Genomic DNA, 17413 nt, shown 5'->3' on the forward strand with positions numbered 1-17413 from the left:
AGGCTGGTTAACACTTCTGAAGGAGAGTGCTCGCACCTTAGGAGCGTAATTAACTTCCACTAGTATTGTGCTTACCCTGGTTAGGAGCTTCTTATTTTACTGTCCATGGCTCAATTGTCTTGTTCGCGTTTCATTTCTTGCTGACAGTACATCTCCTGATTTCTGCACGGAGAGACGTGATGAGGATAGCTGCCCCGTTTACTTACGTCTAGAGCCTGTAGATCTTGACACTACCCTAGTTTGCAGTCCTTAAGATGTTAGGCGGAACGCCACTTTATTACTGCAGTCTCCGGAAATCTTCTCATTGGTTTACACCAGGAAGCCCAGCGTCATAAACGCAAATACCACAAAGAATAGTCGATCTAGAGCCTGCATTGAGAGCAGCCAGTGCTCGTTATTTTTAGGGACGTTGTTAAAAGTGGAAAGCTGTGGTTCTTCGTCGGCCGGCTGCTGGGCGGAAGTCCTCGGTTGCTGGGGTTCTATCAGGCAAAGAACAGTGCCGGCTGTACCACTGAGGAAGCGCCGAAGAATGTAAGGAACTTCGATGCGTCTTCCAAAAGCCAGACCGTTCAGAACAGCGACGTTCCCGATGGCCGCGACTGCTTGCACGATTGTCGCCAGACCCAGGAAGAGTACTGAAATGGATAACATGAGAAGAAAGGGTTAAGTGAAAGCGGAGACAACAACAGTTACGACGACAGTTCGCAACAACATCGCGAACGTTTTGGAGTTTCGAGTCGCTTGGTTTCTGTTCCAGGCAAATTGCGCAACAGGGAAAGAAGAAAAGATTGGAGGCCCAAAATACGGGCCTCTAAAAAAGCTTAATGGAGACAAATGATTGGTTGGTTGGTTTTTTCGGGGAAAGGAAATGGCGCAGTATCTGTCTCATATATCGTTGGACACGTGAACCGCGCCGTAAGGGAAGGGATAAAGGAGGTAGTGAAAGAAGAAAGGAAGAATGAGGTGCCGTAGTGGAGGGCTCCGGAATAATTTCGACCACCTGGGGATCTTTAACGTGCACTGACATCGCACAGCACACGGGCGCCTTAGCGTTTTTCCTCCATAAAAACGCAGCCGCCGCGGTCGGGTTCGAACCCGGGAACTCCGGATCAGTAGTCGAGCGCCCTAACCACTGAGACACCGCGGCGGGTAAGACAAATAGCACGCAAAAAAATTAATAGGGACACCTAAATTCGTTTTGTGTTGACAATGCAATAGTACTAGTAACTGGTGATGTTCTTACTGAAAGTGATGTCAGTGCTTGTATGGTGAAGTCACTTAACTCCGGCCAATGGAAATGCTCCGGTCTAGTGACGCCACTTCCCTTCTGCCAATGGGCTAATTGTATGACCGACGACAAATTTCGGCCCAACGGGACTTCTAGCGCCATCGCATTAAAAAAATAAACGCTCAACTCGATGTGTTGTCCCGCCAAAAAAACTGCCTGACTTCGCACGCTCCAAAGGGCCTAAAATTCACAGTGAGTCTCACCAGTCACCATCCGCCATAGTTCACCCTCTGCCAAGGGGAACTGTGTAAAATTTAGGTCAAAAGTCTTCATGCAACATGGTTTGTTTTTAAGCCGTATGGTCTAACATATACGTTTACCCTAGTGAACACAAGGCCTTAAAAGTTGAGTACAATTAAGGGTTTTTATTCTCTTATTATAAGTGAAGCTATAGCTACCAGGACAGATATGCCCCCTTGTGACTTTGGCGAACTGGACAACATGCTCACCAGACAACAAATGAATGCCGTAAATATCAGTTTAAATGCAGGGCAGCGTCATTAACTCAGTAAACCCCAGAGAAGCTCTCCGTTGTAGTTCTATCTGCAAAGCTCTTCGACGTCGGCAGTTTGTTGGTCAGCTCTGCACTTTTGGTCGTTCGTGAGCCGCTTGTTCTTTGCTGCGAAAATTTTGCGCTAACACTCAATACACTTTCTATAGACTTTTTAGAGACTATATAGCCATCATTTAGAATTTCCATTTTGTCTATAGAAGTCTATAAATATTATATAAATAAAGTAGTAATATAAATAGTCTATAAGTAAAGTCTATATATATTGTTACGTGGTCCAGGTGGTTATAGACTTCATTTATAACCGCCTTAATTTATTTTTATCTATAGACAGCCTATAGGCTATTTGTAGACTGAAATCTGAAAGAGTCCTAGTTTAGTCTTCCTTTGTCTATAGACTAAAGTCTATAACTGCCTTAATTTCTTTTTGTTTATAGACAGTGTGTGAACTATAGACTAAAGTCTATGACAGCCTTGATTTTATTTTGTCTGTCGGCTGTCTCTACACTATCTATAGACTAAAGTATATAACAGCCTTAATATCCTTTTCTCGATAGACAGTCTATAGACTGTTCAACAGAAATAAATAACATTTAATGCTAACAGGTAAAGGGAGGAAAGGCAGGTAACACGAAGAAAGAAATAAGGGTGCCCGAAAGCTGCTCTACATAAAACGAACGCGCTCTCCCTTAAAGGAATCGCTCGAAACTATTAATAATAATAATAATTGGTTTTTGGGGAAAGGAAATGGCGCAGTATCTGTCTTATATATCGTTGGACACCTGAACCGCGCCGTAAGGGAAGGGATAAAGGAGGGAGTGAAAGAAGAAAGGAAGAAAGAGGTGCCGTACTGGAGGGCTCCGGCATAATTAAGACCACCTGGGGATCTTTAACGTGCACTGACATCGCACAGCACACGGGCGCCTTAGCGTTTTTCCTCCATAAAAATGCAGCCGCCGCGGTCGGGTTCGAACCCGGGAGCTCCGGATCAGTAGTCGAGCGCCCTATTCCATTCCATTATTCGATCGTTACTGTCCAAAGCGCTTAACTCAGAAACCTTTCATCAGCGATTCCACATTTCTCTTTAAAACGTCTTGAAAATAAAGGGGAAAGATGGGATTGAGATTTCATGGACGTTCCCATGTCTTAGAAACACCGTCAGAAGTGTCTCAAAGGTCATGGTCCTCTACACGATTAGCATCTGCCATTTATACCTTTGCAGTTGGCATTCACGTGGAAAAGTTCTGCGACGCAGCAATCACGAAGGCAGTATGTTTTCGTTCCGTCCCATACACCTGCTGCTTCGGAGCCGATGACACGCTGATGTCGCCCATGCCAGTTTTCTAAACACGAACACAGGCAAAAAAGACGTTATGCTATGCAACTTTATAATTATTATTCGAAAAGTGTGACACATGCCATTCAGTGGGAGATACGGCGCGTATGGACAAAGCAGTAAGGTTTCGGTTTTGTTTTCGCGAAAACAATAAGGTTTTTAAAGAGCGAGTGGAAAATTTAAGCTTATCAACCAATTGCCTCCTGTGGTTTTGGATGCCTAATCAAGCTACACACGGCAAGAGTGCGAGCGGTAAAGATACGACCATGAAACGGGTTTTTGTTTCACGTGTTACCTATTTTACCGAGAGACGGCGGAAAATCATTCGGGTGGCAAGCAACTGTGTGCGCTGATGTGCCGGCAGTGCTGTGGCATGTTGCAAGTTGCGCGTCCGCGCCGTAAGTGTCGCCACGGTCGGAACGATTGCAGCGATCCTGGTATCTGGCGGCTCATGTGTTCTAGGTTTCCATAATGGAATTTATTAATTTTGATTTTTAGAACGATTGTCACTGATATTGCAATGCCCAAGATGCCTAAAATCACTTTTGTACATCGATTGTCACTACTGATGTTTCCTTTAATAAACTGTTCTTTGGAGAAAACTATTTACGTTTTTGGTACTCGAGCGAGCGCCCTAAGCAGCTGCTAATCAGCCGCGCTGGCCGCGCCGCTCGCCACCATGCACCGTGCTGCCTCAACAGACACATCGAAATGCAAAAGCGGGTAAGCAGATGTCGTAAGTACTTAGGAAATCAAGCGGGAATGCAGCGCGGGAGCAGCAAGTCACCAGTATTTACGAAGCTTGCATCGAGCTAGCGGCCGCCAGCACCACGAACGCGCGAGCAACCGCCCGCAACCAGCCGGGTAAACAAACGCCGCCATATTGGATTTTTCTGGATTGGCTTGGCTGAGCTTGTTTCAAAAAGTTTTGAGCAATTTATGCCTTTACCGCCAACTCCCAGGCACCGCCACCGTCGCATTTCAAAATCGTCCCCATTGGCTCTACGGGAATGTCACACCCTTGGTGCCGGTGTCGTCGGCGTGTTCCTCCTGGGTAACGTCGAACGGAATCCAGCTTAATCGTCCATTCACGGTAAGTCTACAAGATCAAGTTTTATTAATTTGGTCTCCTAAACCACTCTAAGATGAGCTCTGTGTGCAGAAAAGATTATCTGCCACGCGACAAATTTACTATCCTCGTTTGAAAACTCGTTACTACATGCACCGGAATTCCGCTTATGTCTGTGCTGCTGTGTCGTTCCCAATGCGCGAAAAGGCAGCCGGTGCGAAACCCGTGATGATAAGCCACTCCTCGCGAGCTGTCTACTGGCTTCTTCGTGTTGCAAGGTAGATGCGCGGCCAGAAATATCAGTTAACCCGTGAATGACGGCCGAAATGGAACTACACGTTAGATAGCGCCGTGTGAGCTCGATTTACTTGGCACCTCCGGAAACGCAAACTCACGTTCTTAGGTGTATTACGTTTCTCTTTAAATCTTTTTGTCATCGCTTATCTGGACCATGAAATGATGTTCATTGAAAGGTGCACCCGGCGCGGTGGCTCAGTGGTTAGGGCGCTCGACTACTGATCCGGAGTCCCCGGGTTCGAACCCGACCGCGGCGGCTGCGTTTTTATGGAGGCAAGACGCTAAGGCACCCGTGTGCTGTGCGATGTCAGTGCACGTTAAAGATCCCCAGGTGGTCGAAATTATTCCGGAGCCCTCCACTACGACCCCTCTTCTTCCTTTCTTCTTTCACTCCCTCCTTTATCCCTTTCCTTACGGCGTGGTTCAGGTGTCCAACGATATACGAGACAGATCCTGCGCCATTTCCTTTCCCCCAAAACCAATTAGTATTATTATTATTGAAAGGTGCGCATTGCTTGTTACGTGTAGACGCTTGTTACGTGCTGCGTGAGGGCTCCTTTGATACAAACGGATATGACTCACGTATGTTCGACGTCGTTATCGACGATCCTATCGTAGCCGCTGTCCTGTGCAGCATGAGCGCGACGAACAAGACGTTCAGGCACGTGACAATCAACCTTTGGTCCGAGGCCGGAGGCACCCAAAATGTGGCCAGCATGACCAACGCGGAAGCAACGCATGGCACGATGGGGGTGTAGCGGTGGCGCAGGCCGAATCTTCGCAGGTGGAAAAAGATTTCCACGAAGGACCTGATTTGTTAAAAAAGAAAACGTAAACATATTGCTCACAAAAACAGCACTGCAAGAATGGGGCGGAGCGCATTTGGCAGGATCTCTCAGATCATTTGTGGCAGTTTACTGATATCCCTCAAGAGATAAGTATATAACAGCTCTATCTTATAGGTACTCACCTATGGGGTAGAAACGTGGAGGCTAACGAAAAGGGTTCAGCTTAATTCAAGAACAATGCAGCGAGCCATGAAAAGAAAAACGATAGGGGTAAAGTTAAGAAACCAAAAGCGGGCAGAGTGGGTGAGGGAACAAACACGGGTTTATGGCATCCCAGTCGAAAACAATAGGAAGAAATGAGCGGGGAGTGGACAGTTAATGAGAAGGCAAGACAACCGATGGTCCTAAAGGGTAACAGACGGGATTCAAAGGGAAAGGAAGCGTAGCAGGGGATGGCAGAAAATTAAATGGAAGTATGAGATTGAGAAGCTTGCGGGGATAAGGTGGCCGCATCTGGCACTGGACAGGGTTCATTGGAGAGGTATGGGGGAGGCCTTTGCCCTACAGTGGTCGCAGTCGGGCTGCTAATGATGATGATGACTTGTTTCGCGTCTCGAACTTCCACTTTCTCTATGTTCACCTTAGAAACATAATCTTACGTCATGTGTGACGTCATGTTCCTCTTTCTGTGCGTCCATTTTTGCAGTGTACGCCGTACACGGCCCTTTGTATAGTGTAGGCTTTGAGGTCCTCGTATAGTGTTCATTGTTCTCAAGATGAGCTCTTGAAGTGTGGGAGGAAAAGTGTAGCCCTGAAGTGCCTATCCGGCATTTCTGCACTAAAGAAAATTTAAGGGTGATCAACTGGATTGATGCGGAGGAAATACGATAGCATTCTTATTTCAGTGGCCAATCTATTCCAGCTCTAATTCTATTCCAATTTTGATTATATTCCAATTCTGAGTTCATTGTCTATCACCCTTCAATGTATTCCAATTATGATTCTGTTCCAATTCCGAAAACGCAGCTTCGCAAAATGTGTCACCTTGTTATATCGCCGCGAATCCTCGTACCACTACCGGCGCAGTGGCGCAACGGTTAAGCGATGGCTCAGTCCACTGGAAGGTTGGATGTTTCACACACAGCCACCGGTGGAGCTTGTGAGACACAGGCTACTGTTCCCGAGCAATGCTAAAGGGAACACCTCCCCCAAGCCCCATTTTTGCGCAGATAGTTCTACGGAAGGCTGTACAGGGAGAGAGAGAGAGAGAGAGAGATGAACGGAAATGCAGGGAGGTTAACTAGGCGATGCACGATGTGCTACCCTACACGTGGGAAGAGGAACGGAGGGAGAAATAGAAAGATGTCTCTCATTAATTTCAACTGCCACCTGCTACGGTGGTCAGTTTTCTCATAATTCGGTGGACAGGTCACGATGACGCCATAAGGTCACGTGATCGAAGTGGCGAACCTAGGTTGCTTCTGCAGGGATTTTTCGCTCAAAACGCCGAAGGCGACGACGCCGAATTTCAGCCGAACGGGAGCCTGAACGTTGTCTCGTTAGAACTAGGCTTAGCTTCTTTCGCTGTAAATTTCTTGCTATGTGCGCGAGCAGACAAGGCTACAGGAATTCGGGGCTTGTTATGTCGTACATATGAAGAAAGCCAACAGCCACAGAAACTGAGCATGCACCATATGCACGGTCACTGTATAAATGCTTTCTCGTCGAATCCTAATAGCATGTCACACGAACCTGTCCAGGTCCGTGTGCTGGCATTTGGCTGGTAGGTTCCCCACACATAGCCTGCGGCCAACTTCACCTCGCTGTCGCTGTAGGCGCTGGACATGAGCCGAATGCTGCAAACCTGCGCAAGTGGTATGGTGGGCTTAGAAACGTGGCTGACGTTCTGCTGTGGACGTCTTTAAAAGATACCCAGTTCCTAGAAATCTCTCCCGGCACGGCTTCAGACCGTCCAGTTAATTTCAGTAGAGGGCATGAACGAATATTGCTGCTGCAGAAAGACTAAAGCATACTGGTCACCGATGCCCTGGACATGCAATCTCTAATGAAGCTTTCTATTTTAATGACGTTTTCTGCCTTTTTTTGCCTTTCATAACTGCCCTCTACCTTGCTAACTTTTAAGCATCTCAAGGGCGACTGCCTGGTTGAGCGTAGTAATAATACTTCGTTTATTTAACAAGAACATAGTACAAATTCAGGTCTGCAGAATACAAAGAAGGCTTGAGGTGTAGTGCCTGGAAGTTGGCAACGTGAATAGTATTCACAGGCGTATTTAAAAAAGAAAGTTTCCTAAATTTTGAGGGAAATAAAAAAAGAAAGAAAAATGTACTGACGGAAATAAAGGCTGCTGCTCTAGAACAGTTTGGTTTGCTAGTACTCGGCTTGTTAAAATAAATTCATCATCAGGCAAGTTGTTCAGAACCAAAGGTACGTAGTAGTGCGTACACGTTATCCGTACTCGGTCGCCGAACGAGGCAAGATAAAACGTTCTCGCGAGCGCAGTTTCCATACTAGGGGTATACAACATGGAGTTAGTGTTAAGTATAGGTTATAGTTAGGGTATAAGGTAGGGTTAGCGTATAGGGTTAAGAAAAGGGTATAAAGGTTATTGTAATTAAGCGTAATAAGAGGTACACACTGAGGTGGTACGGCTTACGAGCCAACAGGCTCCGGTGTTCCCTAAATAGTATAAAGTTTCAATGAAGACGTGGAATCAGCAATTAGCGATGTAAAAACGCAATGCACTGTACTGATGGGTGACTTCAATGGCAAGGTAGGAAAGAAGCAGTACAGTAGGTGACTATGGCATAGGCGGTAGGGATGGCAGGGGTTCTTTAGTAGAGTTCGCAGAGAACAATAATTTACGGATCATGAATACCTTCTCCGCAAACCGGAGAACGGGAAGTGGCCGTGGAAGGACCCCAACGGTGAGACCAAAAATGAAATAGACTTCATACTCTGCGCTCATCCTGGCGTCGCGCAGGATGTGGATGTCCTCGGAAAGGCGCGTTGAAGCGACAATAGGATGGTAAGGTCTCGAATTAGCTTAGACTTGAAAAGGGAACGGAAGAAAGTAATGTGGGAGAAACCTATCAAGGAGTTAGTGGCAACAGACAGTTTAGAAGAATTCAAGCTATCACCGCATAACAGTTATTCGGCCGTAACTGAGGATGACGACCTTAATATTCAAGCAATGAACGATTATCTCACAACTGTCATTGCGGGGTGCGTAGCAGATGTTGGCGGTAGGATGTTTCTACAGGATACCGGCAAGCTCTCTCAAGAGACGGAATATCTCATTAAGAAATGCCAAATATTGAAAGCATAAAACCACACACACAGAATAGAACTGTGAAAGCTATCAAAGTTAATGAATAAGCGCAAGATAAGTGACATAAGGACGGTTAATATGGATAGAATCAAACATGCTCTAAAGAGCGGATGTAGCCCAAATGCGCTAAAAGGAATCTAGGCATAGTCAAAAATTGGATGTATGCATTAAGAGCCAGACAAGAGGATGTCATTAGCAATATGTGTAAGATAGTTAAAGTAGTCGAGGAGTTGTGCACAAATATGTACAGGTACAACAAACTATCGGTTACAACTCCATTGTTACGTGTTCTCACCTGTTCGTCGTTTGGAAAGTCCCTTGTGTCCACGGAGCAGGGTGAGCGAACCTTCGTAGTGTAGCACATCCACAGGCCCGCCTCAGGAGTCAGCAAGGCGAACCGTGGGAGAAATTCGGAATCTTCTTGCCCCCTGCACGAAAAACCGAAGTTGCACCCTTTTACTGTGTAAGTAGTACGAGTGCCAGCAGGCGAGCATGTCGGCGTGTGTCTCTGCGTGTCCATCGAGTGAAGCCTCCGGCGACTGCAGCGGGCCGAGCCCGTGAACCGGCCCCCGTCGAGAGGGAATGAAAAAGATTGGAGGGGGCACCTAAGCTCCGCCTTAAGGGTATGACGCAATAGCATTATTGTGTTAATTTCCACATATGCGGAATTGGTCACTTTCTACTTTAGATTCATGCATCGCTGGTGCTGCTCAGACAGCTCCCGACGCAGTGCTGCAGCGGTTAAGCGATAAGTCACTGCCCTGCAGTGGTAGGTGCTGCCACCGGTGGGGCTTCGTTGCGCAACCATGCTTGCTCTTCCCGAGCCTCCTCTCGCGACCAATCATCAGTTTAATGGTCACCTGGCACTGTCGGCAGTTTGTTCACAATCTGGTGGGCAGGTTGTGACGACGCCACAAGGTTACGTGATCTACGTGGCCCACCGTGTTGGTTGCTCCTCCGGGGATTTTTCACTCAAGACGACAGCAATGAAGCCGGATTTTCTGCAGAACTTCCGTTCTGCCTTAACGCTATCACGTTTAAGTCCACATCAGCGGAGGCGAAGAGGGATGCCTTCAAGCGAGAGGCGAGTCCGGAGGGAGGGAAAGAGGTGCCGAAGGCCCACTCACTTATGCGTGTCACGTCAGCGAGCTCGCGTCTTCGGCTGATCGAACGAGGCGCGCCAAGGAAGGTGGAGTGTAAATAATGCAGCTATGGAGAAGAACCCCAGAACAAGTCGTCGTCGGGCCTCCACAAATGTGATTTTACAGGACCCGCTCAGCCAGACGGGAGCGGCACAGCGCGCCGCCGGCGTTCGGTCAATTGAGCATCCAAGAAATGAAAACTGCTCGCGGTTAATTGGCTGGCGGGCTGGAGCGTGTCATCGTCTTCTCCGGCCGGACCACAATGGCACGCTACAGGCCCCCACCCCCCTCCCTCTAGCGATGAAGCAATTAGTGAGGAATGAATGCCGAACAGCGGATGGGGTTTGCGCAAACTGTACTCGGCGAGAAAGATTTGCACGTTCAGGACGGGATGCAGCTGCACAGTTGGTTGAAGACCCAAAGAAAGGTACGTCGGAGCCCGATTTAAAAAGTCCATATTTCCTTATGGTCGACACGTTGACTGCGGTCAGAGGAGGCGAGTCTGAAGGACGGTGTCGTTAGGCCCATGTAGAAGGAAGGACACAAGTCTCGTCGCCATTGTTGATGAGGTAGTCGACTTTGGTAACACGGTCAGTGACGTGGAAGAGGCGACTGGATCTGGGGCCGGAACACCGGTCGCCTTCAGTGCTCGGCTGGACTGCTTCCCGGGTAGACGCAGGTTTCATGGCATTGGCGTACGCGAGAGCCGTAGCGACGGTTTTTGCAAGCAAGAGGTCAAGGGGGGCAGACAACGCCTGCCAGGACTACTGGGGCTAGTACGACGGGCTGGAGACGAGGAACGCGAGGAAATGCCGAGTGCAATGGTAAGTGCATTCTGTCTGTGGCTTATCCGTTTCATAATTTATACTGAAAGAATAGCACTCAAAAACTTTCGAAGGTAGTTCCACTTTTAGGTGGGAAAGTTTAGTTCGAACTAGTGGATCAACCGATGTTCCAATTAAGTATTCGTCTGAGGACTATTTTTACGTTACGCTAGTTTTTCTTTTCTTTCTGAGCATTTTGGTGTGTTTGCAAGAAGGTGCTTGATTACTCAACTGGACCTGCCGTTGCGTACGCGTTACATTCTTATTTTTGGTCCCCTAGCGATGCTAGATATCCCTGCTATTTCTGATCATGTTCAAGTCAGAGTGGAAATGCTAGATACACCAGATACGCTTCTTTGTGTGTGCTACGGGCGTTGCGTGGTGGAACCTTGGATTGAAGTACGGCGGGGTGGGGTGGTCACCGGAGATATCTCACTAAAAGCTCGTGCGGTAACTTGTGACGTCACTATGTCTGGAGCAGTAAGCGAGGCACTTTGCTGCTGCCTTGTTTTTTCTGAATACCTCTCTGTTTCCCCATCGCACTCATTTTTGTTACACCGAAAACGACACCGCGTACACAGTGGAAATGTAGCCTCAACAGTTCTCGGTGCGGAAGCAAATGATACGCACGCAGTGACGACGTCCACTCGAGGCCACCACACTTCGCTTAGGTCGAGACTGACGTGGGGAACTCCCTGAAATTCCTCCTTGCTGCCTTCCAGGCGATCGTCTTTCCAGTTCTGCAACGTATGGCCAAACGCGAGGGAGTGACAGTGCATCAAAATGGCGGCGCCTCGCCTTCCTACATTTTGCGGAATTTTATAACGATGGTGATGGCACCCATGCACCTGGTAGCCTGCGGCTCCCTATAGGCACCCCATTGATTGATTAATTGATTAACTGACTGATCGACTGACTGACTGACTGATCGACTGACTGACTAATTGACTGACTGACTGATTGATTGATTGATTGATTGATTGATTGATTGAAGAACGGACGGACGTACTGGTGGGGTCGGTGATGAGAGCTTTGAAACGGGTGGTGACGGGTGCCATCAGTTTCAGAAATTCTTCCTATTTTTTTGCCATTTCTCTCAACCTGAACAAGGATTGTCTGTTCTGTCGAATAGAAATTCCAATAACTCTTACATTGCACCAATTCTCAATTGTAAAGCTGTCCTCAGACGACTTCCTAGTTTGGAAGCTGCCAATTCTCAGACGGTTTTTATTTATAGTCCACCGCCGACACATAAACACATTACCTTCTTTATCAATGAACCTTAATGTCCTAACTTGAGTACTCACCTGTGCCATCGCCGTCTTTCAGTAACTACTTAGTACGCATTTTTCGACCACTAATTTGAGCAATGGTTGGTCAGATTGGCTATTAGGAATTGAAAGGAGCGGCAACTGTCTCACTTCTCGGTGGACACCTCAACCGGCGCCATGAGGGAAGAGCGGAAGGTTGGAGGTAAAGATGAAAGAGAGAGTTGGAATATTGCAGATTTCTCCGGAATAATTTCGACCACCTGGGGATCTTTAACGTGCACTACCATCGCACAGCACACGGGCGCCTTTTGCGTTTCGCCTCCATCGAAAAGTGGCCGCCGCGGTCGGGTTCGGACCTGGGTGCTCCGCCTGAGTAGCCGTGTGGCCTAACCACTGAACCACTGCGGCGGGTGTTCACATAGGACCCAAGAATATTTTATAAACCTGCATTGTTGTGAAGAACGCTGCACTTGTTTTCGAAATTTTACGTTGTCCTCGAAACGAGTGCCTTCGCTCATTAGAGCACAAAGATTGCATAGCCTCTGTGCTCACAGACGATACTTATGAAACATTAATATGCACGGGTGTGTGCAGATGAGTTGGCACAAAATCATGCTCACTAAAGTACGAAGATTGCATAGCTTCTGTGCTCAGAGACGATAGTACTGCAACATTAATATGCGCAGGCGTGTGCAAATGAGTTGGCACAAAATCAGGCAAAACTTTACGAGACATTTGACACACTGCTGGAATGAAGTAACAAAAATAACGGCACCAGCGGCCCCCCCCCCCCCCCCAATGCACCTGGGGGGAGAAAGAATACTGCGCGAATGCACTCACCATGCACAGCCAAAGGACGACCGAAAACCATCCGTCCGCAAGCACCTGGAACAGAACACACAATCCTCTGCAGGTGGCGCAATATGGAATGACATCATGCAGTTGGGCTGTTAGGTTCCTCCTGCGTGTTTTAAGCGTACACTGCGGATCACAGAAAAAAATAATTAAAAAATGCATGAAGTTATTAACGCGATAGCGTTAAAGGCCCCGTTCACCAGAGAACCGGTGTCGGCGTTGTGAACGAAAAATCACGGGGTAGGCCTAGCAGGTGGTACACAGAGAAAAACCTAGGAGGCACATTGGACATTGGCCAGTTAGAAGAACGCTAGTTTGTGCTAGTTGGTTCATGATTCCCCCCAAAAAACGGAGCGAAATACGGGGTCAAAAGAGAAACATACACGACAGGACTAGCGCCATCTAGGTCACGTGACCTTGCGGCGCCATAGCAACCTGCCCACCGGATAGAGAGCAAACTGACCCCCGTGGCAGGTGGCAGTTATATTAATGATCGGTCGCTCGGGAAGAGCAATCTGGGCCGCACAAAGGCCCACCGCTGTGTGCAGTGGCGCACCGCTCAAACACTGCACCACTGCACCAGAAAGGGTTATGAGGACTCGCACGGATCTACGAGGGCAAAGTAGAGAATGACCTTTGCATATATAGAAATTAACCCATTACGCTATCACGTCGTACATTTTAGGCAGAGATTAAGTGTCTTCTTCAATTTTTATATTTATAATATTAATCATCAGCTTAGTTATAAGTTTAGTGCAGTACAAATGCTCCTCGTATAACCTTCCAGGTAACCCGTTCCTGTGCCAGCTCCCCACGTATTATAGCGGGTACATATAAATGTTAATGGAAGGATGACGATGATAGTGTGGCTAAACATTTAGTGGGGGGGTGGTATGAACAAGCCAGTACAGCTTCTCGGGCCACCGTCATCTTGTGGCATCTTCCCCGTCACTCATTACAACTTCGTTTGCAAAAAATATTACACTATCGAGGGATATACTGCGAGGTATAACGTACCGAAGCTACGCTTGAGGGACGCAGTAGTAGAGGCCTCCGGATTAACTTAAACCACCTGGGGATCTTTAACGTACGCTGACATCGCACAGCACACGGGCGCCTTATGTGATTCGCCTCCATCGAAACACGACCGGTGCGAACGGATCTGAACTCAGTTCGTCTGGGTCAGTAGCCGACCACTCAGCCACAGCTAAGGGTTACGCAAAGGCTCTTCTGCTTTAAACCTTTCATATAAGCTCCCCTGCTTTGTGCTGTTCAGAAATGTGTTGCCTAGTATCGTGGTTTTATGGGAGTGCTCATACCCAGTTTGCCACACCTACTTTCAAGTAACTTCCGCTGTTGGGGTTTCAGAATTATTAATGCGACAGCAATAAAACGGGCATGAAAAACGAAAACCCGGCGTGCCGACTGTCCGTGTACAGGGGAGTCGAGAGGAAAAGTGCAGTGCGAAAGAGGGGTAGGTTCTGTGACGTCACGAAGAGGATTCGCCCAGTGGAGGCTAACCAAAAAATGTTCACTTGACACCGAGAAGGTGCAGCGCCGCAAGTGCAGATATTGTAATTACCCGTGGGACGTCGGAAGACAGAAAGCTAGCATCGCATTATGAAATTTAGATCAAATGCTGGTTCTTGGCACTTTTTTTAGAATCAAGAAGAATCGAAGCTGACTTGGGGTTACATTTACCAAAACTTCTTTGGACAGTCTATAGACTGTGCATACACTTCTGTCTGTGAAGCGTATAGACACTATAGACAATGTCTTGGTTAACCTCCCTGCGTTTCCTTTTCATTCTCTCTCTAGAGAACAGTGTATAGGCAATACAAATCCTATAGGCAGTCTATAGACAATCTATAAATTTATGGCCGTACACTTTTAGTAGACTTTTGTCTATAGACAGTCTACAGACTATTAACAGACAAAAATAAATGAAAGAAAGGAAGACAATAGAGTCTATAAGAAGTCTACAATAGACAATTTTTGTAAGGGTATGCGTGTAAAAGATAACCGCTAGTCGATTATAGCAATGGAGTGGACACTAAGGAGAGAAACGCAGTCGGATGTTGTAGGTAGTTAGGCTTTATGAGTTTTGAACTAAGCTGATGGCCGCAGCATGCTCAAAATTGGAAGTTGTAGGGGGAGACTCTTAACCTGCGCTAGATGCTGATCACATGTGGACTTCGCTTGGCTGGTGTCGATGGTGATGATCAAAGATAGAAAACAGCAGGTTTCACAGTTACGGAAGGAGCAGTTTACTTCCCTTCATTATTGCATTAAACCTCTGACGTTCTAAAAAAGTGCATGCCCACTAAAATCTGAGGAAACTAGGCAGAACAAATCGAGCTTTGCTAGTCGCCGTAGACTAAATTGAAGTAGATTCAGGTCCTTACGATGTGCTGGATATTCGGAAAATTTACGGGTATGTGAACGACTGTCGGTTCGGAGCTGTTGTTTCCAGGCCTTGTGGTATGGTCGTACTCCCGGTCTGTGACCAGCTTCCGCTTCAGGTATTCGATGTGTGTCACGTAGGTGTCGTCGAAATGGTCTCCTGAAAATCGAGAACAGGGGCACCGCTTCGTATTAGGTTGCATCAATGCAAGAGCTGTTGCTATGCTTTTTTTGACAGAAATGAAGAGATCTGTACTCTGCTCTGGTATGTAACGCTATATAAAATTGACACATTCCTTTTTCAAGTTATCAATATTATACTATGCTATTCTCTACTATACTATACTGTACTGTACTATACTATACTATACTATACTGAACTATACTATACTACACTATACTATACTCGATTATGCTATGCTATCCCAAGCAGCACACGTAATAGGCCCAGTATTGGCAATGGATGGTTTCACTCTTGTCCTTTGCCAATGCGTTTCCAATATTCTCTACTATACTGTACTATACTATACCATACTATACCATACTATACTGTACTATACTATACCATGCTCTATTATGTTAAGCTATCCCAAGCAGCACACGTAATAGGCCCAATATTGGCAATCGATGGTTTCACTCTGGTCCTTTGCCAATGCGTTTCCAATATTGAGTCGATTACCTGTTCTGCCTTGTATACTGTGCTGTACGTTACTATACTATACTATACTATATTCTATATTGCTATGCTATCGAAACGAGCACACGTAATAGGCCCAATATTGGCAATGGATGGTTTCACTCTGGTCCTTTTCCAATGCGTTTCCAATATTCTCTACTATACTGTACTTTACTATACTATACTCTATTATGCTATGCTATCCCAAGCAGCACACATAATAGGCCCAACATTGGCAATGGATGGTTTCACTCTGGTCCTTTGCCAATACGTTTCCAATATTGGGTCGATTACCTGTGCTGCCTTGTATACTGCACTGTACTTTACTATACTATGCTATACTCTATATTGCTATGCATCCCAAGCAGCACACGTAATAGGCCCAACATTGGAAATGGATGGTTTCACTGTGGTCGTTTGCCAATGCGTTTCCAATATTGGGCTGATTACCTGAGCTGCCTCGGTATACTGTACAGTAATATACTATACGGTACTATACTATACTATACTCTATTATGCTATGCTATCCCAAGCAGCACACGTAATAGGCCCAATATTGGCAACGGATGGTTTCACTGTGGTCCTTTGCCAATGCGTTTCCAATATTGGGCTGATTACCTGAGCTGCCTCGGTATACTGTACAGTAATATACTGCACGGTACTATACTATACTCTATTATGCTATGCTATCCCAAGCAGCACCCGTAATAGGCCCAATATTGGCAACGGATGGTTTCACTCTGGTCCTTTGCCAATGCGTTTCCAATATTGGGTCGATTACCTGTGCTGCCTCGGTATACTGTACTATACTGTACTATACTATGCAATATTAAACTATACTTTACTATACTATACAGTGTTGCACTCCAGTGATAAGTGTACTAACAAGCGAATAGCCCTCAATAGCAACAGAAACATAATGTAACTGTAGTCTCTTTACGTACTCTGCAAGCCAGAAGGCAATCGCGCCATACAGATGACTAGACAGCTGATCGGTACAAACAACTGAAAGCACTGAGATTCAGTGACCAAGCTTTGTTGGATTGCTTAGAGGAACCACCTAAGTCTGAGTGCTTCTACTTGGTATTTAGTGTTACTAAGTGCACTACTACTACTGCCGAACTACTGCTAGTAGCATGCAGTGCGGCTTTCCCAGCTACTAAGCTAATAGTTGGCGCTAACGCTACTACTGCACCCTCTTCGCAGAACGACGTTAAAGGATAGTAAGGTGAGGACAGTCGTTGCTGAAGCTTACCACTTGACGTCGAATCTACGCTGCTCCTGGCCACAACAGCGAGGAGAACGAGGCCAACGAGGCGCTTCATCGGAGCCTCTTTCGCTGGCACGCGGCTTACGCGCTAAGCAGCGCTCTTGAAAGAGCGCTGAATTGACGCTGGGGGCGTCGCTTGCCTCCTGTATCAGATTTCGACGAGCCTTCCAGAGCTCCGCACAGGCTGCATGCTAACAGACCCCGCGTGCTCTCGTTGGCGCTGCTTTCCAGGTCCTTCTCCTCGTGTTGGAGAAGTGTATTTAAATGGTCTCGTGGATTAGCGTCGGCCTTCAGGTTCCACATAGACTAAGGTATAGTTAAGGACGTGTTT

The 17413-nt window shown here is 46.8% G+C and overlaps 1 protein-coding gene and 1 long non-coding RNA gene across 2 annotated transcripts; both read right to left on the reverse strand.

Moving 5' to 3' along the window:
- Window positions 1-54: 54 nt before the first annotated feature.
- On the reverse strand, window positions 55-12853 carry LOC144108131 (acetylcholine receptor subunit beta-like). The gene is made up of 6 exons (XM_077641409.1): window positions 12719-12853; window positions 11238-11347; window positions 8927-9069; window positions 7042-7153; window positions 5084-5310; window positions 55-635 (listed from the first exon to the last, which is right to left on the reverse strand). The coding sequence occupies exons 1-6, from the start codon at window positions 12719-12721 to the stop codon at window positions 310-312; spliced, it is 921 nt and encodes a 306-aa protein (XP_077497535.1). The 5' UTR covers window positions 12722-12853; the 3' UTR covers window positions 55-309.
- A 2273-nt stretch (window positions 12854-15126) lies between these two features.
- LOC144108132 (uncharacterized) lies at window positions 15127-17260 on the reverse strand. The gene is made up of 2 exons (XR_013309467.1): window positions 17068-17260; window positions 15127-15296 (listed from the first exon to the last, which is right to left on the reverse strand). It is a non-coding gene; the product is annotated as an uncharacterized LOC144108132 (long non-coding RNA).
- Between the last annotated feature and the right edge of the window lie 153 nt (window positions 17261-17413).

Source organism: Amblyomma americanum, chromosome 10, assembly GCF_052857255.1.
Source record: "Amblyomma americanum isolate KBUSLIRL-KWMA chromosome 10, ASM5285725v1, whole genome shotgun sequence".
Taxonomy (NCBI): Eukaryota; Metazoa; Arthropoda; class Arachnida; order Ixodida; family Ixodidae; genus Amblyomma; species Amblyomma americanum.